Here is a 27,801-nt window from a genome sequence, read left to right on the forward strand (position 1 = left end):
CCATTCCCTTTGCTTTAGCCTCTCCATGTTTTTCTCACCTTTCTGTTCCGTGTGTGAATATAATTTAGTTCCAGTCTGCGCTCTTCGTGTCTCGTTCCTTCTTCTTTGTGTTTGCATCTCCGATAAACCATGATTCTTCTCTAGTGTTGGGACAACCACTTTTTCATAATCTCGAAAATGGAACTGCAAGCGATCAAAGCGTTTCACAAGTCTAGCTAAAAACATTCACGCAGAAACTCCTCTGAAAGTTGTCTAGGTATGCATGAGCACTGTGCCACTTGCTCATCTCCACACAGCCCGGTATCATTATCACCGCTATGAAATTTCGTTCGACAAGCATAAACCCTTATGAACTCTCATCAGTCATTATCAACCTAATGGAGCATGATCGGACTCTTATCAACTCTTATCGATCATTATGAACCTGCATTCCCAGCGAAGCTGTTGCGAAACCACCACTGCAATTGCTGAGGGGGTTATGAAATACTTTGTTAATGGTTTGGATGCTTGTCTGGAGCTTCTTCTTTATTGACACGTGTGCTGTTCTGCGTGTTGTATGGGTGATTTCAATGAATGTATGCACTGTTCAGTTCATTTGCTGAGCGCTTGTAGCCGCTGACTTACCTGGGTATGACACATTGCACTTTTTCCTTGCTTATCGGAGTGTGAGCCATTGTTTAGGGTTGTATGAGCCATTGCAATCGTCTTAAGAGACGGAAGGACAAATTTCTCGTTGAGTAGGCACAGAAATGCTTAAGCATATAACGAAGCAAAGTTAATGACCGCGCTTGTCGGCAAAGGGCAGGTAGCCTGCGCTTTCAGTGTTTCTTTTTTATTTGAAGATGCTGCATGCCCTTCACGACCCGTACAGAAGTGGTACAGAAATATATTGGTAAATGCGAGCACATAGTCAGAAAAAATCACAGTCACAAGTAATACGCTGAATGAGGTTCACGAAAGAGTCGATGTTATTGCAAAATATAATATCATTAGTTAACTTATTCCACTGGGAAATGGCCGAGTGGAAAAGGTATTGTTTGTGAACGTTTACACGACTTGGGAGTAGATGGACTGTTTTACAATGATGTAGTTTGGTTGGGCGTTCAGGAGGATCATGCAGGTAATGAGATCAGTAAATCGCCATGGTATAATTGAATAATAAATTTTAGTCGAGGAATTATTCTTCTCTGCGAGAGAGATTTTAGGTTTGCCCTTGCGATCAGACCTAAGGAACTAGATTGCCTTTTATAATCTGAATATACAAACCTGACTGCTAATTTTCGTATGCATTCGATTTTATTGATAAGGTATTTTTGATGAGAACTCCAAGTTATGTCAGAGTATTCTAGGCATGGCCTTATTAGTGTTTTGAACGCGTTTAGTTGCAAGTGTGGTGGTGAAGTGCGCAGTCTCCTTTTCAAAAAGGATAGTTTGCCTTCGACTCTGACATTTGGTCGAGATAGGTGGCTCCCAGTTAAGCATAGGTGTGAGTTTATTGCACTGGTATTTTACCTGGTCGCTTTAGTTGATTATTGAGCTTCCGATCCCACATGTAAAGCTAAGCGGGAGTTCCTTTTTTGTGACAGAAATGTAATGTGTTTTTGTAGTGTTCAGTTTCATGCCCCAAGTGTTGCACCAGGAGTGAATTGTTTGCAGTGAATTGTTGAGTTCTATTTGGTCGTCGTCTGAGTTGCGTACGACTGTGTACACAACACAGTCGTCGGCAAACACGAGCATTTGAATCGAGTTTTTAAGGGAAGACTACAGCCGTTAATAAACATCAAGCACAAGAGTGGCGCAAAGACCGATCCTTGAGGTTCTTGAGTAGAGATCGACTGGTTGCGAAGGATGATTATCAATTGTCACACCCTGTTTACGATTGCTTAGAAAACTGCTCATCCGGAATATTATTTTGTTACTAGTGCCAAAAGACGAGTTTTGTGAGTAAATCCTGGTGCGGGACTACGTCAAACACCTTTGAAAAGTCTAAAAAATTGCATCTAATTAGCCATTATTGTTAAGCACGTTAGCTATGTCGTGAATTACCTCAGCTAATTGGGTTATAAATGGCAGGCCTGGTCTGAAATCGTGCTGTTGTTTATATAGAAGTTCGTTAGTTTCTAAGTGAGCAATTATGGCCTTTCATATTACGTGTTTCATTATTCTGCAGCATGAGCTTGTTAGTAACACTGCGCAGTAGCTATTTAGCTCTAATTTCGAGCCAGGTGTATGCATTGGAGTTATTCCAGCTTTTCACCAGTCATCTGGTAACACTGATGTTTGAAGAGATAGAGTGCATATCTTAAATGGATACTTTGATGTCCAGCTTGCGTATCAACTTAGAAATGAGTAATCTGATCGGGGCCAATAAATTTTTTAAGATCAAGCTTATGCAATAGACAAAGTATGCAATCTTCACTTGCAGGTAATTCTTCCGTGGGTATTTTGACAGCGTAAGGTCCTAAAACTGCGTTAGTAGCATGTGTTGTAAAAACTGACTGAAAGAAGTTGTTCCTCTCGTAAGCAATTTGTTCAGGATCCTGAATAATTTGATACGAAATTTTGATTTAAGTTATGTTTTCTTGTTTTTCAGACAAACATAGCCAGAATTTGGAAGGGTCGTGCGCAATAAAGAAAGGTAACGTAGTGTCAAAGAAACAGGCTTTTGTTTCCAAAATTTTTGGTTTTAATCCACCGATAAGATGATCTAACATGCATTTGACTCCCTTTTTCCGCCGTCATCTTATCTTTCTTTTTAGTTCGATTATTTCAGGTGTTATTCACGGGTATTCACAGTTAATGCGTTTCTGTTCATTCGGAATGAAAGTCTCTCCGCAATATTTAACAATGTTTGTAAAACGCGTCCAGAGGTCTTGAACAATTCTTAGTTCGTTCAATATATGAAATTAGGATTATGATGTACTGTAACATTTAAAACGCCTACATTCTTTAAACAAAAAGACATAATTGCCACAAATATGACACACACAACAAGGATAGACACATAGACGACGACTCGGGTGTCTATTTTGTTGTGCGTGTCTTATTTACGGTTATAAATTCCTTCGGTAAACATCAACTAGGCCAAGAAGCAGTTTTCTTGAAGCACATTCTTTAAACAGGGAGAACAGTAGCACCAGGCAATTTCAGCTGCTCCTTAAATGGATTTTTAAAAATAACCCTAGTTGAAATCTTTATTACGCAACATTTTCGCGTCATTCCCGGAGCCCCTAATGTCCCCATGCCTCCGGGTAACGACCACGTCCTTCAGCTACGAGCGTGTGTGCCCGAGTTTTCTTTTGTGCGAGTCACTCGTTATCTCTTATTACGCATTTTACGGCAGGCAAGCAGGCAGGCCGTTAGCTAGGTTCTCTTCCCGTATCACTTAAGGCCTTTTATTAAACATTGCGCAGACTACATGACGGACGGAGTCTCAGTCTTGTGCGTGATGCAGAAGCTGTATTGGCACTAGGCGTTAAAAAAGTGACGTAACGAAATGCATAACTTCTTGTCGACGAAAACAGATTTTAACTGTGGTGAAATCAGCTACCGGCCAATTCGGTACGCGGGTGCAAGCGTAATTTACTCTGGCTGTGGACCCACACTCAGGCTGTTGGGTGTAAATGAATACTCCAGATGGGAGCTGATGGGCTGGTATTGTTGACCACCTCTGTTGCAGTCGCAGGCCCGTCCTAAATGTACCGCCCGAAACTACCCTGCGTCGCTTGAACGAGCCGCACTCGTAGATTGTTGGACCTCACGATCTTGCTCTGATCTACAGCGCTTGCACTCACTATCCCGACGAACACGTTTCAGCGTGCTGAAAGGCTGTGGTCGAGGGTTGGCACAGTTGTGTCCCGCTGCACGAGTCTCTTCACGCCGTTTTCGGACCTTACGTGTCAAACTCGGGAGCGACACAGCTGAACAACCGCCAAATTTCTGCAACAAATTAGACATTTGTAAACCTCATAACTCTTGATATGCACCGTTTGGAGTTTGATGGCGCACCCCTACTATGGAGGAGTCAATCGTCTCCATCACAGCAACTGCCGCTCGTGTCGACAAACCTTCCGCCGAGCTACGCATTTTTAGCTCCGATTGCATCATGCGTGGCGCGACAACGGTGTTTTCTGCGCGCGCGACACATGCGTGATCGACTAGTGGCTTTCCTTTTATAGCGAAGGCGCATATGGCTAGCTGATTTGTCCGTTCGCCCGTCCGTCGCCTGTACGCGAAAAACTCCTCCGACGCAACCCCATGCGCATGCGCGAAAGAAAAAGAGAGAAGGAGTGGCACGCGATTGGCTGCGCCAGTAGTGACGTCGTTGCTCTCCGTCGCAGCCAAGCGCGTGCGCAGCGGTTTCTCTCCGGCTCTGAAATGGGTAGGCCATGCGTCATACGTACTGCTGAGGAGCACAAGCACCTTCGGATCAGCCACGCCACGAGCAGAAGCAGGAACGAGCTCGTCTACGCCGTGCCCTTGCTGCAGCCCGGGCACAAGAACAGGCTCGCACAGCCGAGCGCAAGCAGCAACTGCGTACCGAGGGTTCCGCAGCCTACCAAGCAGTCGTTTAATTAACCGTCGACATTAACCCAGTGACCAACACTAGGGGCCCGCACGTTTATGCTTTGCTGGTTAACCATCATTAGGATTTCCTGGGCGGTGATTTCTCTCTCTCTCTCTACACAATGATACAAAATTAAGGCACGCGAGTAGTACGGCTTACAAATATATACGCGATATTAGTGTTACATATTTCCCTTGCATGCCGTTTTAGCAAGCGGCCCCACAACTACCGAACGGAACTACGTTTCATACAATAGAATAACACTTCATATGGTGAAATTTGAACCAGGTAACTCCAGTGCAACATCCCAATGATGTAACAATCAGGTTAAAGACGTTCATATGGTACGAGAGATTACCAACTCCTTCCCTCGTGCAAGTTAGCGCCCGTCGAATCAACAATATAACGCACTGTGCAAGGTGCAAGAACCAGGATTTGCAGAGGGGCGTGCGCGCTCTGCAAACCGCAGGCTTCAGAAAGGGCAGCAGTGGCATAGGAAACGTGATTAGCCTTGCTAACTGCGCAAAACTCGACAAGGCTGCACGCAACATTACTATCGCCGTATTCATCTACATCACGGGATCGTTCGCCAACGTGACTCACGAGACTATTTTACATGCTCTGAGGTCTGTTCGAGTTGGTGGCCGTATGCACAGCTGGATCTCAGACTACCTCACTGATCGGTCAGCCCACAAAATAAGCTGACAGTGCATCCGGAAATTCCCCAGGGCGGAGTTTCAAGTACGACTATATTTGAAATAGCTCTCATTGGACTAGAAGATGGTAGAAGGCTACCAATTCTATTGAATATCTTTATTCGCACGAGGCCTAACAGTGTCACCGCATGAATGTGCCGCAATTGCTTCCACCATGCGTCATGTTTCGCCCTAAACGATAAAGGTTGCGCAGACTCCTATTGGGCATGTGCCTAGTCACACGTTTGTGGGAGTCACAACCGACAGACTGGTGACGTGCACACTTCATGTTCGATTATGACGGGAAAAAATTGGATCATACGCGAGCATCTTCCATATGGTATCAAGGTGGCTCCTTCGCGAATGCTCTGCTTCGCATATGCACGGCTCTCCGCGAAAGTCTCCTACGATGCAATCTTCCGATGCCACAGGGCATTTTCCAAACCAACATAAAAACACTCACTGGCAGGCAATATAAGGTTTTTAGCGTATATCTTGGCCTACCGAGAAACACTTCAAGTGTAGCCACACCTGTAGAAATTAGACGCCAATAACTTCCAGTGCTTTTGGAGTAGGAGTGTTTTCGATTTCACATGCGCTTTGCTACCAGAGTTTCGGTTCCCCTGTTTGCTTTAGGTAGCGTTCCTTCTTCGTTTCTTCGTATCACTTCAGTGCCTGGGTTCAAGAGCAAGAGAAGTATTTCCAGGCCAGCGCTGACATATTTTGCTTTAGAGCATATTAACACCAGCTACAGGGCTAAGCGTTATACTTACACTGATGGCTCCGTTACGCTTACATTATCTGCTTTCTCCCGGAGAATCATCAAAACCCTTCTATGCCGATGGAGCCACCACAAAATGTTGTTCGTATCACTTCAGTGTCTGGGTTCAAGAGCAAGAGAAGTATTCCCAGGCCAGCGCTGACTTATTTTGCTTTAGAGCATATTAACACCGGCTACAGGGCTAAGCGTTATACTTACACTGATGGCTCCCTTACGCCTACATTATCTGCCATTGGCGTATGCGGATTCTGTGGGCGTGTGTTACCGTCGCACCCTCTCTCTGTCACCGCACTTCAGCTGCAACCACTCAACTAGCTGCACTGGAGCCAGCTTTTGTTTACATTATAAATCAGATAGCGGAGTCTCGGGTTATCTTCCTCCACTCAAGAGCGGCCTTGCAGTCTCGAAAGTCACCATGTACGCAGGAACAACTCGTCATGGACGTCAGACGCCAATGCATCAAAGCCTGCGAACTGCATCCCAGCATTGCGCTGCAGTGGTTTCCAGCCTACTGCAGTATGCCAGGAAACGTCCAGGCGTACTGTGATGCCAAAGCTGGACACGACACTTCGAGAGAAATTATCCAGATAGCTGTCTTGAGAAAAGACCAGGTGGCATCATTATCTGCACATGCTTGGTGTTTCCAGCGATCCCTCTGGACTGACGAAAGCCATCAGTATGCGCACGTATATAAAGAACATCCATGGTGTTGATTCTATATGTCCCGAAGCCTTAATAGGCAAGACCAAAGATTCCGTCACCGCATCAGTCTCAACGTAGCCTACACGAACTACAAGTAGAGGATTCAACGGATGGACACGCAACATTTTCTATCTGTAACGGCCCTTACGACCTGCAACACGTTCTGTGCGACTGCTGCAGCTACTTGCCAGACAAACATAATGAATAAAGGGGTAAGATGTGCAGACACGGACACAAAAGAAGAGAAGTGGACAACACGAACGCCGACTATCAAATGAAGGATGCACTGAGGCGAAAAAAAGAAAGAAGACACAAAACTCATTTGCGCATACTCTGAAATGGTAGCACCGCGCGTCAATCCCGTACACGTGCCGGTCTACGTGAGAAATAACTATTAAAGCATTTCATCTCTTCCTTATATAATGTCATCGAAGGCTTACTGCCGCACGCGCTTCCACCATTTTTGATATACCATGCCTCGACCATAAGACGCGTATCTTCATTCCTACGCCTGTACAATATCGCGCATTCATCTAAATCACATGTGCAGTTATAATCTTGGCAATGCATGGAAAGATTAGAATGCGATCCACCAGTTAACGACCTTTTATGTTCCATTAGCCTCTGATACGCCACCCCGTTTGCCCTACGTAAAATATGGCCATAGTTAAAGGGAACTTTATATACCGCACCCATACGACAGTCAGTAACATTGTTGTTCTTGATCTCTGTTCATTTTCTTTTTTTTTGCCTTTCACCTGCTCCTTTTTCCTCTGCACGGCAGCGAATTTGTTACATAGCTTATTGACAGCAGTGAAAACAACATTATCACAATATCTACCTGCAACCTTTTTTAACTTGTGCAATACTGAATGAATGTAGGCAATAGCCACTACTCTTTTCTTGCTATCACTGCTCTCTCTAATCACGTCCGCTCCCCTCGAATTCGACTTTTTAGGCGTTCAGCCACAGTGGCCACTGCCACGGTAGGATAACCTGCTTCTAATAGGCGCCAGACCTGTGCATTAAAACTGGCGCTCATTTTGTGAATGCACGATAAATAGGCGTTCGTGTTGTCAACTTCTTTTCTCTTGTGTCCGTGTCTGCACGCCTTACCCTTTTTTGCATTATGAATCCGTACCAACTATCTCAGCTTGCTGTCGTTCTTGCCAGAGAAAAACTCTCTAAATGCGGCACTACAACTTCAGCGGGACTCGAGCTTAGAACTGTGGTGCATCCTCGGAGCGTGACCGAGCAGCAGGCACTGCTTCAAGAAAGACGACGACGACGAGTGGTTGGAAGCCTTGTGCCTGTGTTGCCGAAGCTCTGTGTCCTCTCGCTGCGCTGCTCTGCTATCTGAGCGTTTTATCCATTGAACTATAACGCCTCTTGACAATATATATATATATATATATATATATATATATATATATATATATATATATATATATTAATATATATACTGTAGGTGCCTTTTAGGTGTTAATCACTGTGTATATCATAACAAACTAGATCAGGGCAACTATTCAATCAATCAAGAGAACAAACTGTTTTCAGGAAGGGATATTCTGAAACGGGATTATATCCATGTCATCAATCAGGTAATTGGGAATTGCTTTCATAGATCATGAAAAAACGATTTGATTCAGTAGAGGTAGCAGCAGTTAAAAGAGGCATAGCGTATTCAAAAAGTGCAAGAGGCACACGTGAATATATTGGGAAGTATCTATACAGATTCCACAGCTACCTTGTTTCTCCGCAAGTACAAAATGGCTGGTTAGGAAAGGGGTCAGGCAATAAGGCGCGACCGTTCCAATGTTATTCACTGCATGCTTATAAGAGGTATTCCCCCTATGAGACTGGGAAAGCCTAGGGGTGAGAACACACAGCGAATATTTCCACATCCTTCGGTTTGCAGATGACTGTGTCCTGTTCAGCAACATTGGGCATGAATTGCAACAAATTATTGAGGGCCTTAGCCAAGAAAGCGCAAGAGTAGAGTGGAACCTTCATGTGCAAAAGACAAGATTATTGTTCAATGGTCTGGCAAGGAAGCAAAAATTCGTGATTGCCAGTCAGCCTCTAGAGTGTGTGCAGGAACACGTTTGCTGGCGACTCTGATCACGACAAGAAAATATGCAGAAGAATAAAAATGATTTGGAGCGCATATGACAGGCGTTTACTAATCCTGACTGAGATCGTACCACTGTCGTTGAAAAGCGTACAATCATTACATTCTACCGCTGCTAATATTTGGGGCAGGAACTTGGACGTTAACCAAAATGAAGAACAAGTTAAGTACCCCGAAATGAGCGATGAAACGAGAAATATTGCGAATAACGTTTATAGACTAAAAGGCAGCTGTGTGTAACACAGAGAAAACGGGAATAGCAGATATTTTAGTTGACAATAAGCAAAAAAGAATGGAGCTCCAAGGGCAGGCCATGTAATGCGTAGGCCAGATAATCGGTGGGCGATTGTAGTTACAGACTGGCTGCCAAGGGAAGGGAAGCGCAGTCGAGGACGGCAGAAAATTAGGTGGGACGATGAAACAAGAAAACTTGCAGGCAGTGCGTTAGGAACCTCGAGCCTCTGTCAATGCTGCTAGTCGAAATTACGACACGAGAAGGGCACCTCATTCCTAGGGTGAACTCCATCAAACTTTTAGACTTTTTATCAACGCCAAAGCCTCTAATGCAGAAGTCCTAAACAAGCTAGGCACGCAAGCGAACAATATACTAAGACTCATCGCTACAATCGCAAGCAAAAGGGGAGCACTCAAGGAGGACAACCTACTCAAAGTCTTTTAAGCTTTCTTCATCAGTCATAATTATCGCACGGCACCGTTCCTCAAATGGAGCAAAGTGGAAAACAATAAACTCGACACGCTCATCAGGTCTGGCATCAAAAGAATACTCAGTATTCCACAGTCCGCTAGCACGATAAAACTACTCGAACACGGAATTCACAACACCACAGACGAATTAATCGAAGCACGGTATATTGCACACATCTCCAGGCTTTCGTCAACTAAGCCGGGAATTAAGATTCTTGATGAAGCTGGTATACTTTCTATACAGGCACTGCTCGACAGATATCCCCTGTCTAAATTTGCACGGGAGGGTGTAAAGGTAGAGCCCGTACCGAGGAACATCCACCCGATATATAACGAAGGTCGCAGAAGAGCACAGGCTAGAACCATCCTTCAACGGGGCAGATACATTCTTCGTCGACGCCCCCAAATATGGCAGCGAAGACTGCTTTGCAATCTCGGTCGTTGACGCGCGTGGAGCACTTATCAGCGCCGCGTCAATCTACACTAAACACGCAAATGAGGCGGAGGAAAGAGCGATAACCTTGAGTCTTCAAGCCGCGAAAACCCGACGACCATTTTCTCCGACTCGCACACGGCGGTCAGTTCTTTCTCGTCCGCTCTAGTTTCTAAACACGCAGCCGGCATGGTCAACAGATCCTTTCGTAGTACTACGGGCGAAGAAACTGGAGATCACAGCATAGCGTGGTTCCCGGCCCACGTGAACGATATAACCAACCAAGCGGGTTGCAACCCTAACGAGCGGGCCAACTGCCTGGCGCGTGTATTCACGAACCGCGCCCGAGCTAACGGTCCGGCTCTCCTACAGGATTGCCCTTTCAAAGATCCTCTTACCAGCTATCATGAAATTACGTCGCATTACAGACAAAGCAGGAGGAAATTCCCTCCCCCCAGCCCGACACTTAACAGGGCTCAAGCGCTTACTTTCAGGCTCTTAAAGACGAGATCGCACCTCGCCCCCAGAGCGCCTAGTTGGATAGACCCTAACATCCCGTAGTCGTGCTCCAAATGCGGTCACGCATGCTACTCCTTCGACCACATGCTCTGGCTGTGCCCGTACAACGCGGGCTCCTAACTTCAATACAAGTCCAAGTGGGACGCCTTGCTGAAGAGCTCGGAATTCGCGCACGAACTACAAGGAGAGGGCCCGCGACGCCGCGGAGAGTCACCACCTCCCTGTCCCGTCCTGCGCGGAGCCATCAACTTCATTGGGGAGCCGAATTCCTCAGGACACTCCAATGAAGTTCTTGTCATCTGTGAATTGCAGACCCTAGTTGGAATCAGCTAGCGCAAGAGAGGAGTAAAGATCGCTGGGAGAAGCCTTCGTCGTGCAGTGGACATAGAAATTGGCTGATGATAACGATGATGCCATAGTGATCACCGAACACCTGGAATAGCATGCCAGGCGATCAGCCAGGCTAACACCTCCAGCATATCAATAAAGCTTGTATCTCTCTCTCGGGAATAAAATTAAGTATTTCTCCTTGAATAAGGTCAGCGTGTGCGTCAATTCGCCTCATAAAAGTCTGCTTCCCTCCAGTGCAAACGCTCCTATTCCCCGCGATCTTTCCCCGTCGCATCCAGCGCTTTCAGACACTAAGTGACATTTCGTCACCTTCGAGATAAAGGCCAGGCCTTAGAGGGACACTTTCTTAGGGCTGGAATAGAACAAATACATTTTCACACCCTTGTCGTTGTCGCCCGCTCATCATGTCGTCGCCATCTAAAACACGCTCCCGTCACACATACAAGTGGTCGCGCTGTGCACGTGGTGCCATATGACAGCACCTCGCGGAACCCTAGACCATGCTACTTGCAAACATTTTGTATACAAAATGCTTCACTTATAACATTAACTCTTACAGTTTAGGTGGAATCCACATATTTCTTCGAGACTCGATTATGATCCCTTTTGCGAAGACAGCCGTATCATTAGAGAAGTAAATAAAGAGCGAGGAGTCAATTTTCTCATTTCTCACCCCAATGGCGCAATGGTGCGCGTTGGTGCGACGTTACGGATTTCAAATTATTCTTTTCTTGAGAGCCTTTATTGGGAAGCAGCGTTTCAGAATGCACTCTGGCGATTGTTAGCCTCTTTCAGAATACAACTTATTCCACGTCGTTTGGTAAAATATTAGCTACTTCTGAACGAACCAGAAAGTCTGACGTCAAGGAGAGCTAGTGTGGAAAATTCGGACTTTCAATATTGATAAATCAGTTCTAATTTTCTATGATATACCGAGACTCCACGCGTGGGATGGCCTAACATTTATAGGCTTCATAAATATAATTCATCAATCCAGCTTCATTTTATTATATTCTTGATTGTCCCTTAACGATATTCGACGTAGACTTTGCGTGTATCTAACGGCACTGAGACGGCTGCGCATGTGATAGAGCCATACCGTCGCGGAACACGACTCACACAAATTGCGGATATGTGTGACAAATACGTTGAATAACTATTGCATTTGTTCGTTTCTGGTGACGAAATTTAAATCCATTGGCTCACATAGAGCGCCAGCAAAGTTAGGAGAAGAAGTTTTCATTTTTGTCTTGAGTTCAAGAGTTATTTTGTGCAAAATATAGTATGCAAAAAGCTATCGGTGAGGGAAAGATTAGGGCATTTCAAATAGTTTGACAGGGGAAGCCAGGTAAGCCTACCAAAGTAGGTGCTGAGAGCTTCACATATATCGCGTTACATTATAACCTCTTTCGGTTTGCGGGTGGTGGGCATCGAACCAGGGACCTGGCGCTCAGGAGGCTAATGTCTTAAGCCTTAGGTAGCGTGCTCATGTCATTACCAAAGTAGTTGTTGACTTCTTTGATGACGTAGAAAAGAATGAGACAGGAAGTTAATGCTATATACAAACGGAACTAGCCAAATAGTTATTACAAAATATAATTGTGAACATAAGAATTATAAACTTGCACAATCATTAGCTTATATTTCACATCGATTCGAAATATATGAAAAGCATCTAGACAAATCGTGATTATTCCAAACTGTGGAAGCTAAATACGCCAAACCACCAAAGCTGTAGAATCATGGTCCCAGTAAACACACATAACAAACACGCGCGTATTTGTACAATATGTTGTATTATTTAAGATGCAGTAGGTGAGCAAGACGCTGGAATGGAATACAATTTTCGCCTTCAAGAAGCGCGAATAGTAATTTTGTACACTGATAATGAGATATCACCCCTCGTCTTTTCTGTTGTAGACGAGATTATTGTACTTTTATAATAATGTGCTTGGTCATAACTGTGCAAAGGACAATAGCTCAAAGGCGTAAGAAGTTAGAATGGAGAACTTGCGCATGCATGTAGGAGCGTCGACACTGTATGTGCAACGAGCACTTCTATCTGTTAGGCAAGTGCTATTAGCAACATAATTGTTTATCCGTTTTCATAGCAACTTGGAAGTTGCAACATTGACATACTCGCAGTCATTATACAGTTACTTTGAAGTATGATAATTAATGGCGAAATGACAATTATAAATTATTAACGTGGTTCAATTGTGAAAATACTTTCGGCTTTAACTTTGCAAGCGCATTACCGGTACTTGCAAGAAAATTTGGTCTCAGAACTTTTATGTCCATAATTTATGCCATATCTATGCGTTATCTTGCGTCTAATTTAGGCGTCATTGTTGAAGCAGCTGCATCCCACCTCGACTGCTTATTTAAAGCCTTTTTTTGTATTTTTTCTGTCCGATGTGCATTGCAACCTGTCGGCATTGCGGCTGGTACTATGGGCAATCTCGCGAAATAAAAAAAAAAAATGAGTGTCTATTACTACGTATTAAAAAGCCGGCGCTCTTTCTGCTTACAATCTTTTATTTGGTTATTATATTGCCTGGCTCTGCATATCACAACTTACCTAGATGAGAAATATTGTCTAAATACTTTTACAGCGCAAGTACAGTCACGCGCATTTGAGCAGACCTTTCGAGAAACAAGCAGAGACAGTCAAGCTGTACGTGCTGGCATGGATCTCTGTGTTGCTCCCGGCCTGCTAATCATTCAAGTCAAACATCCCATGCACCCATGAGCCTTTAGGGCGACGCGTACAGGGACGTAAACCATAAACGAATGCCGAATGCAACGTGAATGTATCAAACCAGATTGAACCGTTTTAACACATTGTCAAATGCTACCAGTGATATTTCCACCAGCTTTGCAAAGTGAAGTTTCCTGTGGAAGGTTGCGCTCTACCATGGCACATCTTTTCCGTATAAAACCTGAAGCTCCGCACGAGAATAGCAGCCCTTCATCACTGGTGTTCGAGAAATAAATGCCTTCATTGTCTCCGCACTTTCAATGGATGTGCGGAACAACTAATATTTTATTCTCAAAGGCCAAGTGTTTTCTGTGTCATTCCAGGAGAAAGAAGACCAAGGTGAGGCGGTTTTCCAGAATCCCAATAGTGTGAACATCCACAGTTTTATTGACCTTCTTGTATTTGAAGGAAACTGTCTCACCATGGCGCACTACATGGGCATAGGGCCCCGCGTGGTCCCTGGCTTTGCAGCACGCAGATAGGTTCCTGATGAAAAAAGATGATTCGAAAAAGCGACCGCGTTGTGGGCATATTCAGGTATGTGGAGAATTTTCGCTACTTTGTGGCAGTGGCACAGAAGAGCCATCTTCAACAAGCCACACCTTTAATCAGCCTTACGTGCGACTTCTAGCAAATAATTCTATTATGTTCCTTGACCTAAAGACCAGAGTTACTGCTTGATAGGGTTGCTTGAGAGAGAGAGAGAAACAGGTTGTATAAAAAGGCAAGGAGGTCAACCGTGCCTTGAAATACGCGACAATTTCAATCAAGCAGTTCTTGCCTTATTACACAGGCCACTCAAACAATTTGCACTGAACTTCATGGTGGCACGAATTTGTCAAGGAGGTGTTCAGGGCCGCAATGCGAGCTGTTCACTTCAGCTTTCAAAAACAGACACGCAGATTCCATGCACCACGCTAGCAAAACCATTTATTACTGCTCTTCCTAAAACTATTCTTCACGACATAAAAATATATGACAAAGCCAGATCAGTAAAATGCCTCGGAAGAAACGTGAAGGAGGTACGCCATCGTGCCTTACATTAACAAGCTGGCGCATAATCTAAAGAAGTTTGTTTGCAGACATGGAGTCAGTGTTTTATGCCCCACCCTTATCACGGCCTAATCGATGTGCCCCCAACTCTACAAAGATGGGAAGAAGATGGGCAAAAGGGCTCGAGACGAAATACGCGGAATACCAGCGATAAGTAGTCCAGCATATCCCGCTTTCATGTGGAAAGCTTTACATAGGCCGGATAGATCTTAACGATAGACCAGGCGAGCACGCTGCCACGATGAAAGATACGCATGCGCGCCATCTGCCTTTTCACTAGAGCTAGCATGCAGACAACAGTTTATCGGCACGCGTTTTAAATACAATAACCATGATAAACTAGCATGAAATATACCAGAATCCTTTACTGCGAAAGGAAACGATGAAAAATGTCTCATCGCTCCGCCAATCAGACTGACAACAAAAACAACAGGATATTTTTGCACCAAGACTGCACCACAGCCGATATCATCGTCAGCAGCAGCAGATTATTTTTTGTCCAGAGCACGACGAAGGCCTCTCCCTGCGATCTTCAGTTGCCCCTGTATTGCGCCAGCTCATTCCAACTTGCGACGCTTCCGACGCCGCCGGACTTCAAAGAACGCTGATACCTCTATGAAGAGTATGCCTTATCCGACACCACCGCCTCCTCTGCGCCCTAGGCCTGAGGTAATTCAATCTAAATCTGACAAGGCCATGGCGGAGAAAAATACAACTTGGTCCTCACTACTAAAGCAACAGCCAAAGCCAGAACAACAGCGGAAGTCACAACCGAAGCCACAGCTGATGCCGCAGCCAATGCCACAGCCGGAGGAGATGCCACAGCCGGACGCGATACCGCAGCCGATGCCACAGCCGGAGCCGGAGCCACGTCAAGTGATACACCTGTGCACGGCTGTAGAGCGAACATCGCGGGTTTCTGAAAAATTGCCCGAAGACCGGAAAGTCGTTATGATGCTCCGGTCTCTGATGAATACCCTTCGAATGCTCTTAAATAACCTGCGCACTCCGTCAGCACGAAGTGCAATGCAAGTGCTGGATGCTCTCAATTCAGTACTTGCAACTCTTGAGTAAGCATCATGGCTCATCCGCATCATTATATTCGCACTGAAGTCAGAACGGCTGGAGTTTAGCTTAAAAATATACTGCCATGCACTGGAACGTACTGCTGATGCACACCGGATCCTTGGTCTTCACTGGTAACTTCAACGTGCATCACCAGCTATGAACCACAAAGATTGACGGCAGCCTGATGTATCGACGGAGCACTTGCTTTGACTTGACTGATTTCCAAGCACTTTGCTGCGTGCACAGAAAGTGTTCCCTCTATCCCGCTTTCCTCTTTCTGTATCCCCTTTCCCTTCCCCCAGTGTAGGGTAGCAAACCGGACGCTCGTCTGGTTGACCTCCCTGCCTTTCCTCTCTTTGCTACGTCTCTCTCCAACTTGCTCCTGCAAATTTCTTGATTTCATCGCCCCCCCCCAAGTTTACTACCACCCTCCAGTTCCCTGCCCTCAGCACCCATTCTGTAAATCGTGGTCCACCCGTTACCGCCTTACATGGCCTGCCCAGTTTCATTTTTTTTTCTCTAATGTCTGCCAGAATATTGGCTGTCCCCGTTTGCTCTCTGATCCATACAGCGAATATATACCGGGTGTCTCACGTAACTTGAGCCAAACATTAAAGATATAGATTATTTTGGTGCGAAAGCATCAAATGGCCCAGTGAGAAAAAAATCCGGCATCTGTAGCAGTAAAACAGCGTCTAAATTCTCATTGGCTGTGACGCAACGTCACGTGCGCGCCTCGACGGAGCGGAGCGGGCGAAAGGGTACAACCAACACCACCTAGACAAGAGAAGGACTGAGCGCTCGGCGAGTGACGTCACGGAGAAGAGGCCGGCGGCGTGCTCGGGGATACGGGTTAAATGAAGGGATCGCGCCCTTATGGGCAGCGTTAACCAGAGCGCAGTTATTGTTTTTTTCAGGCACAGTTGAGCAGATGGCCCTCCGAAAACAGAGGGTGTTCCAAGATAATTTTATTTATGGAAAACTATTTACGCGCTGCATTATTAGAAAAGCCCGTACATAAAGAATGAAATGATTTAACCTTAGGACTGAGAACGAATTTCGGGTAAATGATGACAGGGATCATGGCTTATATTGAAAAGTCACAGTGCTGCCTCTTCTTCAGAGTAGCTTCCTTGCCTTAATTTATCGTCGGCGTCAAAGAAATTGCCCTTCCTGCGACCACAAGAATTCAACAAAATATTAGCACTGCACAATAACACATATCCCATGACTTCACTGGTATGTCCTTCTTCACATTCGGGACACATGTATTTATTCCAGTCTAGATTAGGCTCTAAACAAATAATTTCGCTTTCGAGGCATTATTGCATACATGACCACAGTACACATATTTACAACACCTCAACTGAGTTTAGCAATGGAGATACAAAACATTCGTGCAACTATACAAAGAAAGAGCTGCCTTATTCCGCAGAATTCCAGCTTTTCTCTTCTTTGCCTTAGCATTGGCACCCAATGTTCTGTCATTGATCTTGCGGAAACATGAACGCATGATTTTTCGGCCCCACTTTGTAATTGCTCCAGCCATTGGGCCCGCAGCACTTATTAGGCATGAATGCAATCCACATTCCGCGGCAATGAAGCCTTGCCGGACACACAACCGCAATCGCAGCACAAGCGAAAAGACTACATGCACGGTTCACGTCTACAAAATGGTGCGCTCGGAAGCATGTCGAAGCACGCCAGGACTTTTCTAACTCCGAAGCTATCCAAGAAGCGGCAGGGTTCCCGGAACTAATTGAATTGTTATCGCCGTCGTCGCCCACTCGGTCTTCCGCGTCTCATTTTCAACACAGATGCGCCACTCGTTGCTTCGTAGCACGCTGCACGGAACTTCTATGTGGACCTCTTTTGCGTGACGTGGCTCAAGGGGAGAGGGTACAGCCGAAAGCCTTTAAGTTCTCTAGAGAGTGTTGGTACAGCTTGCCACGCTGACGCGGGAGTTGTTGCTTGATGGGAGAGGGCATTGCCGTGACGCCACGTCACCCTTGCTCTCTCGTAAGCCTGTGTTATCCGTGTGTTCCTTGTCCACGCAAGCTCTCACCCGCGTTCTAATTTCGCCTTGGTAATCGGTCTAAAGGAATTAATGCATGAAAAACAGAATAAATTCGAAAACAAAAGCGCTGGCGCTAGTGAGTTTCGAGCCTGCGACCTCACGATTAGAATACAAGTGTCTTACCTACTGTATTAAACCAACGCCTCCTAGGTAACAGGCTTGTACACTCTGCTTTATAACATCATGCTTATTGGAACGAAATTCCCATTGCCAAGCCTGGCGTGACGAAAGCGGTGACGTCACAATCCCCGCAACATATTCGGGAGCGTTCCCATTAAATCCTATGGCAGTAGGGCAAAGTAGCATGGATGGAAGCGCACCGGTCTTGTGCTACCTAGGAGGCGTTCGCTTGCCCGCGAGTAGTTCGCAACTCGAAGAACGACTCAGCGGCGTTCAATAGGGCAATAAAGCTGTCGCGTTCACAACTCATCATAAATGTTTTGGTGTCCTCGGATTTTTTCGCATTCAGCCGAATTGCATAATGAGTCTTAATAAATTAATCAACTTCGCTGATATTGTACTTAGATTAAAAGTGCCAATGAGAACATTGCAGAGCAACATGAAAAACTCCCTATACAGCTTCTTCTTGTTGAATACGTGCCTCATAAAAGTGTTTTTCTAAGCATGAGAGAAGCCCGTGAATAAACACAAAACGCCTCGAACGGCCAGTCATGCGGCAATTCTTCGTGTATTTGCGAGCGTCTTTCATGCTTGGAAAAACACTTTAACGTAGCACGTATTGAGCAACAGAAAGCTGTATCTGGAGTTTTTCATGTCGCTCTACAATTTTCTGATTGACACTTTTCATCTAATGATAGTATCTGAGAAGTTAATTAATTAATAATTATTATATAATCAGGAGGAATGCAAAACCTCATCGGAGTATCTCCAAGCGACGGCAAACCATATTACCTTGGTTCCGTCCAGCTACGTGGCATTTGCATATATTTAAAGTTTGGCTCAAGTTACGGGAGACACCCTATATGCATCTATAAGTATCTACATTGTTTTTTTTTTTTTCAATGCGACGCATTTCTTGTCGTACATTTGCTACTTTGACACTATCTATCATCTATCTATATATATATATATATATATATATATATATATATCTGTCTGTCTGTCTCTATCTATCTATCTATCTAGCCGCCTACGTCTTGGTGCTCTCATGGTGGTTTCATTAACTTGGTATGTACCGAAATTGGCATAGTATGACAAGAGTATTTGACGAACATAAATAATTTGTCGTGGCATGACTATCATGACATGTGTGTCATGTAGGTCATGAAACAGCGGCCTAAGCCTTGGTGCTGTCATAGTCGTTTCGTTAACTTGGTAGGTACCAAAATCGGCATGTATGAGAAGAGTATATGGTGAACATAAATGATCGGTCATGGAATGAATATCATCACATCTGTTTCATGTAGGTCATGAAGGGTCTTGGTGCTATCATTGTCGTTTCGTTAACTTGGTAGGTACCAAAATTAGCATAGTGTGACAAGAGTGTATGACGAACAAAACATGTCATGGTCATGATAGGTCATGATATGAATGTCATGGCATGCATGTCATGTAGGTCATGAAACTGCCACCTACGCCTTGGTGTTCTCATTGCATTTTCGTTAACTTGGTATGTGCCAAATTTGTCTAGTATGACGAGAGTATGACTAATATAAGTGGTTTGGCTTGAACATCAAGGTCGGGCACCATGTGTGCATGAAGAAAAAGCCTGCCTTATATATTGGTTTCTGGGCCTCTGTCAAGCTGTTGACTGCAGCTTTTGGCCCTGGAAACCATTCCAAACATGCTTGGAAAAAATCATCTGAATTTTGAATATGATAGGTCACGACATAAATTCATGACATGCGTGTCATGCACGTCATAAAACAGCCGCCTGTGTCTTGGTGTTCTCATGGTCATTTCGTTAACTTGGTAGGCTCCCCGCACGATTCCCACAGGGCGTGAGATCTGCCGGTTTTCTCCTCGAGAATAACCTTCATCATCATCATCATCATCATTAGCCTGGCTACGCTCACTGCAGGGCAAAGGCCTCTCCTATACTTTCCCAACTACTCCAGTTATGTGCTAATTGTGGCCATGTCGTCCCTGCAAAGTTCTTAATCTCATCCGCCCACCTAAATTTCTGGCGCCCCCTGGTACGCTTCCGTTCTCTTGGAATCCAGTCCGTAACCCTTAATGACCATCGCTCATCTTCCCTCCTCATTACATGCCCTACCCATGCCCATTTCTTTTTCTTGATTTCAACTCAGATGTCATTAACTCGCGTTTGTTCCCTCACCTAATCTGCTCTCTTCGTATCCCTTAACGTTACACCCATCATTCTTCTTTCAACAGCTCGTTGCGTCGTCCTCAATTTATGTAGAACCCTTTTCTAAGCCTCCAGCTTTCTGCCCCGTAGGTGACTACTGGCAAGACACAGCTGTTATACACTTTTCTCTTGAGGGATAATGGCAACCTGCTCTTCATAATCTGATAATGCCTGCCAAACGCTCCCCGGCCCCCATTCTTATTCTTCTGATTATTTCAGTCTATTGATCCGGTTCCACGGTCACTGCCTGATCTAAGTACATGTATTCCCTTACCACTTCCAGTGCCTCGCTACCTATCGTAAACTGCTGTTCTCTTCCGAGACTGTTAAACATTACTTTAGTTTTATGCAGATTAATTTTTAGACCCGCCCTTCTGCTTTGCATGACCAGATCAGTGAGCATGCAGTGCAATTGGTCCCCTAGCTACTCACCAAGGCAATATCATCAGCGAATCGCAAGTTACTAAAACATTTTCCATTAACTCTTATGCCCAATAATTCCCAATCCAGGTTTCTGAGTACCTCCTATAAACACACTGTGAATAGCATTGGAGAGATCGTATCTCCCTGCCTGATGCCCTTCTTTATTGGGATTTTGTTGTTTTCTTTATGGAGGACTACGGTTGCAGTGCAGCCGCTATAGAGATCTTTCAGTATTTTTACATATGGCTCGTCTACACCCTTATTCCTTCAGACGCCATTAAAGATGCAGTTGTTAGTTTGGCAACGTGTCCTCTTCTTTCCTTGTTGTCAGAAAGGGCGTCTGCTGAATTCCTGTCATGTTATAACACGGTACATGGTTCCAGAACCACAAGTTCTACTTAGAATACTAATCGCAGAACAGTGATTGATCGGATGATGCGGCATCGCGTTAACGATGGCAAATTCTTACGCTCCACAGTAATGTCATCTGCATAATCTGCTCGTCTGATATTCATTCTTTTTCCTTTTAGCCTCCTTTACATCCGTGAGAATAAGTACACGGACGCACAAAATTGCTGAAAAAAACTCAGTTTATTCGTAACGCGGACGCACAAACTGAAACTGAAGAATGTAACTGTGAAATTTGCCAGGAAATTTTAGACTGTACTCTACGATTTCAAGGGGCGTACCTTGGCTTCTTCGTGGAATCCTTAATCCCTCCACTTTGCTCAGGGGAGCACGTGTTCTCTTGGGCACGTTCTCGAAAGCATGACATATAGTAATTACTGACGGCGAAGTATTAAACTACTACTGAACTTGTTTCAGATCAGTTGGCAAGATCACCTCATTGCGAGAATCTAAGCATCATTTATACACCAGCAAAAGAACACAGTGATAAGCTTGTATGAAAGTTTTGCCGGCTAGGTACCCTTACAAAGTCGATTCGAACGGGTAACTGTTATGCGCACATCATTACCTTGCCATTGTATGATTACTAAAAAGACAAGCGAGTCCACTACATCAGGCATAGTGAAAAATTAGGTGCTAACGTTGACATTTAAAAGGTTCTTGATCAATTAAACCGGTAATCTGCTTTTCTGTTCCCATCTCCCGGTAGAAAACCCACCGAATTTCAAATACTACAAATTATGCGAGTTTATTCGTTTATTGTTTTTGCGTTTCACATAGATTTTATATCAGAACTGGAATGGTCACAGTCTATTATCTTAATTACATTTTTTATTACATTTCTTCTGAAGATTTCCTGACCATTTGGGACATGCAAAGTAAGACAGAACGGCTGTGACAGTAGCTTCGTAAACTGCAGTGCAGAGCTCGATAACTTATTCAACAAGGCATCCTCTAGTGCGCAACTACTACACAGCAGGCGAAAAAGTGATAAAAATATACTTGTTAAATAGAGAGCAGCATTAAATCAGTTAAAGTAAACTAGCGCGCTATTTCAAAACCTTATCTTTGTTCATTGGACAGGTAAGGTCATTAATACTGGAGAGAATGATCAAGCGATTCTTTGGCTTTCGTAAGCTTCGAGTCAAAGACCCTTTCGTCAGTGCTGCTGTAGACTGCTTACCGGGAGGACCTTGACCGGCTACGGCCACGAATACCGAGCGGCCATAGGGTTCGTTAGCCGCGGGAGCATTTCATGATTGGCCAACAACGAAGCATCTGCTCCTCTCGTCTCAACTGCTCCTCCCTGTGGCCCGGGCCCATCAACGATAAAGGGTTCGAGGTTAGCTCATCAGAAGCGAGGCTGTTGAAAAACCCGTACACAAATGACGCCATGCAAAGCTTATCAAATACGACGTCTTGTAAACTGCGTTTTAGCTGATTGCGCGCGCGCGCGGTACATAAGACCACCGGCGGACGCCGACTGACACGCACTCAAACAACGCGGAGCCGTGCAAGCAGTAGCCGGTGAGTACAAAAGAAATAACCTCACTAGCATTATATTAGGAACAGACTCCCCTTCATCGTTTGGCATTCCCTTGTAAAGGACTTTTTAACTGGGCTTCGAGTCGCAGGCATCTCGGATTGGTATAAAAAAATACTATGCGCGAGTTAAGCCTCAGCCAAAGATTCGTTTCTTAAGTTTAACAAAGACACCTGTGCGCAGACAAAAGTCGAAACTGCTCGGTTGTGGACGTTCCGATGGAGTTTAATTCTGTGACACCTAACGCATCAGATTAGCTGCGATGTTTTATTACCTCAAAGTCCAGTTTTAAGCACGAGAAACATTACCCACAGCTTATACTAGCGTTTCCGACACGCTAAAAGTTTCAATTCGTTGATAGTTCCCCAAACCAATCGCTAAATTATTCGTTGCGGTATTCCAAACGTGCAAACCGAACGTTTTATTGTTCTTGTAGAAATCTATTCTCCGTGACGAAAAATAAAGTTGTAGAAGTGGTTTTAATTTTACTTCGTTTGGAAATAAAAAAAAATGAATTGTGGGTTTTTACGTGCCAAACACATGATCTGGTTATGAGGTGCGCCGTAGTGGGGGACTCCGCAAATTTGGACAACCTGGTTTTCTTTAATGTGCATCTAAATCTAACTACACTGGTAATGCATCCTTTCGTCCCCATCGTTCGTCGGTCCACAAAGCTGTAGACGCAGTTTTGTCTTTCTTGAGGGCGACTGGCCTTGTGAACGCCTCTGGCTCACTCAGGCCCTCCCTGTGCGTGCACGAGCTCACCGCCGCTTTCCTGCCCTCCCTCTATCTCATCTTTCTGTTCCCTCTCTCACGTCCCCTAGAGTAGGGTAGCCGACCAGACGCATTTCTGATTAACATCCCTGCCTTGTCTCTTTGTTTCCCCCTCCTCCGAGTTCATCGCGTGCATTTCCTTCGCATCAAAAAGTCACCAGCGCATGCAAAGATAGCTAGTTGAAGTTTATGCCTATGTAGCCCTTTCACGAAACACCTTGCATGTTTGCGAGGCATCTAGGTACCGCTGCGCAACGGTCACTTCACGTTTGTGGGCACGTGGCTGAGAATTTGTGCTCTGTTAATTTTCAGCTTTGCCTATCTCGCTTGCTTTTGTTCTCATTGGTTACAATTAGTTATCTTTAGGTTGGTGCATACCACTTCGTGTGTCAGCCATTGCCTTCTTTTACACGTGAGCAGAGTTCTCGTACATTCTTCACGTTCGAGGTAACGACCTCATTATGCACGGCCAGCCTAACGTTGTGCTTCTTCAATGAACTCATCATTGAACTACCTTTTTTTTTCCCTGCAACCACTTGGTAGATGCAAAATCGTATACAGACGGCGTTGGCGTTATTCTTTTGCAGAAAGTCGCAAATTGAAATCATGCAAGCAAAAGTGATGGTGCCCATTTTTGTGGCATTTGTCATGGCTGTGGCGGTCATCTCAGAAATCAAGGCTGAGGAATTCGTGGTTTGCCCCGTCGTGGACGACAAGGGGGACAACGTCACCCTGCTGCCAAATCTGTACGACTGCTCCACGTTCTACATGTGTTCTCAGGTGAAGGTCTCCGCTAGTGAATAACGCATGTAACGTTAGCTTTAAATTACTGAGAGATAACGGAGCCACTAGCATCTAGTGGAACTATTGGAATGGGAGCTTTGTTTCCATCAATGTCTACTGACACTCATTGTCCTTGTTTAGCCATGAGTCCCAAACGCTAGTGATAACCCCAGCGCAGAACAGCCCCCAAACCGCATCGTTATTCAGTTTGTGCATCACAGTCATCAAATTCCCAATGTTTTACATATTTTTGTATGAGGCAAGCTGTCAAGGAGGAACTTAAATATCTAATGAATTGATATACATGATAGGAGTGAACGGCCAAGAAGGACGTTGCTTACCAACGTAACTTCTCAATGCCCGCGTAGTGCCTCGTTTCTCGGCTCGCTTGAAACGACTGTCTGTGCACACTAGCGGCAACGAACACGAAATAAAAATCATGCAGAAATGAAAATGTTGCCGAAGGTCTTTGAAGGCCCTCTTAGAATCTACGCACCCATACCCATGCGCAGCTCATCAAAGAGGCAACATTACAAAAACCGCGAGCGGATATAGACGCCTCTTCGGTCCAAAGCTTGAGTGCACGCTTTTAATAACACTCTCACGATACAATTAGGCACAGAATTGTCAAAATATTTTATCTGGAGACCGGTCGGGCATGAAGAAAATTCTGTGTACTTCCGTTCTTCTTTTGTCAACGAGAAATCAGCCATCACAGGCTGAAGCTTGCCAGAGCTGCGTCATAAATTTTGGGAAGTAATCGAACCACGGAACAAGGATTCTCGGCCTTTAAAGTGTTGCAACTCTCCTCTCAATATTTAGGTGCAATGACTTCACTATATACGAACTCCAATGTCTTTCGGTATTTCTATATAACATACTTGCCAGAAGTCTGGAAGCCAAACCGCCTGTATTATCTGTGGTCTAACGCTCTATCAGAGCATCTGTACTACTACGGTGATGAGCCCGCAAACATTATCTTGAAAAGATCGCACAAAAACAATGAATTTTGCTGAAATTCAGGCGAATGTTCGACAAAACTTCTTGATCTCACCGTATAAAAAAACTGCTACGGTCCCCGCAGGGTGTCCCAACGCTGACCGAGTGTCCTCATGCCCTGCACTTCAACCGCAAGCTGAACGTGTGCGACTTTCCGTGGCGCGCAGCCTGCGTCGAGCTCCCTCCCTTGGAACCCAAGCTGCCGACGACCACTGAAGCCCCCGTGGCAACCGAGAGAATTGTCATCACGAAAACTGTCAAGGAGGTCTACAGGCCCGTCGACGAAGAGGCACCTGTATTGTAGAAAATAAAACTCCGGTTAGGAGACGTGAAATAACATCTTTCAGCTTTTTTTATTTCGTTGAATCGAATATATACTTCCCTATCTGACTGAAAGCTGGACCTGGCAAAGTTGAACGCGCGAACCCTCTCCAGTGAGGCTAGCTTAGCTGGACTTTTTGAAGGAACAGCAGGCACTGCCTTGGATATTGTTGGCCTTAGTGAGGTTGAAAGAACTGTCGAGGCTTATACAGTGCTGACTAACGCCAACTTCCTCTACTACAGAGGTCTTCCAGATAAGAGAGAATATGGAGTAGGATTTCTAATCCACAAATACATACCGGGCAACACTGATGAACTCAACAGCATTAGGGATAGGATTGCAGTGGTCATAATAATGCTGAATACGATGTATGGAATAAAGGTGGTTCAAGCCTAAGCTTCAAGATATAATCACGATGATGAACAAATAGAATAGTTTGTGGAGATGTTCTATTAGCAACGACAAAGGTGCAAACGCAGTATACTGTTGTCATGGACAACTTCGATGCAAGAAAGCACGCTCGTGAATAGGCAATTGGCAAAGACGGCATCGACTCTAGGAATACTAGAGAGATGTTAGTACAATTCGCGGAAAGGAATGGACTGCAAATATCGAATACCTTCTTCAGGAAGCGCACTAACAGGAAGTGGACCTGGAAAACCCCTGATGGAGAGGCAAGAAACGAAATAGATTTCATACTCTCTGCCAATCCCGGCATGGTGTAGAAAATAGAAGTGCTACGTAGACTAAAGGGCAGTGACCATAGGTTAACAGGGTCTAGGATTTCTCTCAGTTTGGAGTGAAAGAGTAAAACCAGTCACGAAGAAGCAGGCCAACACAAACGCTGTAACGGTAAAAGCCAGTGAATTCAGGCTGACACCAGCATACAAATATATAGCTTTAGGACAGGAAGCTTAACATGACATAGAGATGGTGATTTAAACCATAATTAGGCTGACTTCCGAAGCAGCAATTGAGGGAGGTAATCCCCAAGACAACCAGTAGGTGACATTTCTGAACTAATAATTAACCTAATAATGAAATGACAAAGCATGAAAGTGTCTAACTGAGGAGACGAGATAAAATTCGCTGAACTGTCGAAACGTATCAACAAGTACAAAGTAAGGGATATTCGAAATTATAACGTGGGAAAAATTGAGGAAGCAGTGATAAATGGCCTCAGCATGAATTCAGTTAGAAGAAACTCTGGCATAAGACAAGGTACGATGAATGCAGTGAAAGCTAAGCAGGGTAATGTCATAAGCAATTTCGAACATATAGCAAAACCATCAGAATAATTCTATACTGTCCTCTACAGTATCCAGACCAGCCACGCTACCTGCATTCGAAATAGCAGCGAACTGGATACAGAGGCTCCTTCCGTAACTAGGGATGAAATTAGGAGGGCCTTGCGAGACATGACCAGGGAGAAAGCGGCAGGAGAAGACTTTATAACAGTCGATTTATTCAAAGGTACACGAGATATTATGGCTGAAAAGTTGCGGCCCTTTATACGTAATGCGTCACAACTTGCAGAGAGCTGGAAGAATGCATATTTTACTAATTCATAACAAGAGAGGCGTTAAATAATTGAATTATAGGCCCATCAACTTGCTTTCAGCATTGTATAAAATATTCACCAAGATAATTCCCAATAAAAGAAGGGCAACACTAGATATCATTAAGCCAAGAGAAATAGCTTGCTTCAGGAAGGAATATTCTACACTGGATCACATCTGGGGCCCTATAACGTAAAACTATTCCAATATGTTTCTATTCCAATCTCCTGACGTCGAATTTGCGTAACCACCAACGCAAGCACCGGGCGGTCACCCGCAGGGTTGTCTGAACAGACCAATCAAACGCTCTCCTCGTTCATAGGAGGTCACTTTTGTTTGCTTGAAAAACGAATAACATTGCCTACACTGAGCGGCTTGTCGTATCTAATTGGCTGACAAGAGGCGAGGAGAACGCTCAAGTGGAGAGACATTCGATGGGGCCGAGCCACTGCACTGAAAGTCGATAACCGGATGAAAAGGGTGGTGCCGGCGTCTACGATTGGTCGGCTTTCCCTTACTTAGCTTGCGGTGGCTGGTCGAAAATCGCGGCGGCATGCAACGGAAGCTCAAAAATGACGCTAAAACGAACCCTCAGCAAAGAAGAGTTGGCAGAATGAGGGGGTAAACGTGCCGAAAGTGCTCGAAAACGTTACACAGCCACGCAAGAAGGTTTATTATACGCAAATACACCCATGCTCTCCGGCAGGTGCGAGTAGCCAGCATCTGAGCGATCGGCGGCAGCAATCTTCTATTCCTTTCGGGACGGGGCAGCCTGCGGCTATTCCGAAGAAAATTCCGTTTTATTCGGCATATTAATG

The 27,801-nt window shown here is 44.8% G+C and overlaps 1 protein-coding gene across 1 annotated transcript; it reads left to right on the forward strand.

Moving 5' to 3' along the window:
- Nucleotides 1–22,428: 22,428 nt before the first annotated feature.
- Nucleotides 22,429–25,451, forward strand: LOC140218336 (uncharacterized). The gene is made up of 3 exons (XM_072288073.1): nucleotides 22,429–22,530; nucleotides 23,908–24,100; nucleotides 25,188–25,451. Exons 2-3 carry the CDS (start codon nucleotides 23,927–23,929, stop codon nucleotides 25,404–25,406), a joined length of 393 nt encoding a protein of 130 aa, XP_072144174.1. The 5' UTR covers nucleotides 22,429–22,530; nucleotides 23,908–23,926; the 3' UTR covers nucleotides 25,407–25,451.
- The last annotated feature ends 2,350 nt before the right edge of the window (nucleotides 25,452–27,801 follow it).

This window comes from Dermacentor andersoni, chromosome 5 (genome assembly GCF_023375885.2).
Source record: "Dermacentor andersoni chromosome 5, qqDerAnde1_hic_scaffold, whole genome shotgun sequence".
Classification (NCBI taxonomy): Eukaryota; Metazoa; Arthropoda; class Arachnida; order Ixodida; family Ixodidae; genus Dermacentor; species Dermacentor andersoni.

Bases quoted from the DNA above. Each gene is read 5' to 3' on its own strand.
- LOC140218336 (XM_072288073.1), top strand. From the start codon at position 23,927: ATGCAAGCAAAAGTGATGGTGCCCATTTTTGTGGCATTTGTCATGGCT. The intron at 24,101-25,187 runs GTGAAGGTCTCC...CGGTCCCCGCAG, and splicing joins CGTTCTACATGTGTTCTCAG to GGTGTCCCAACGCTGACCGA.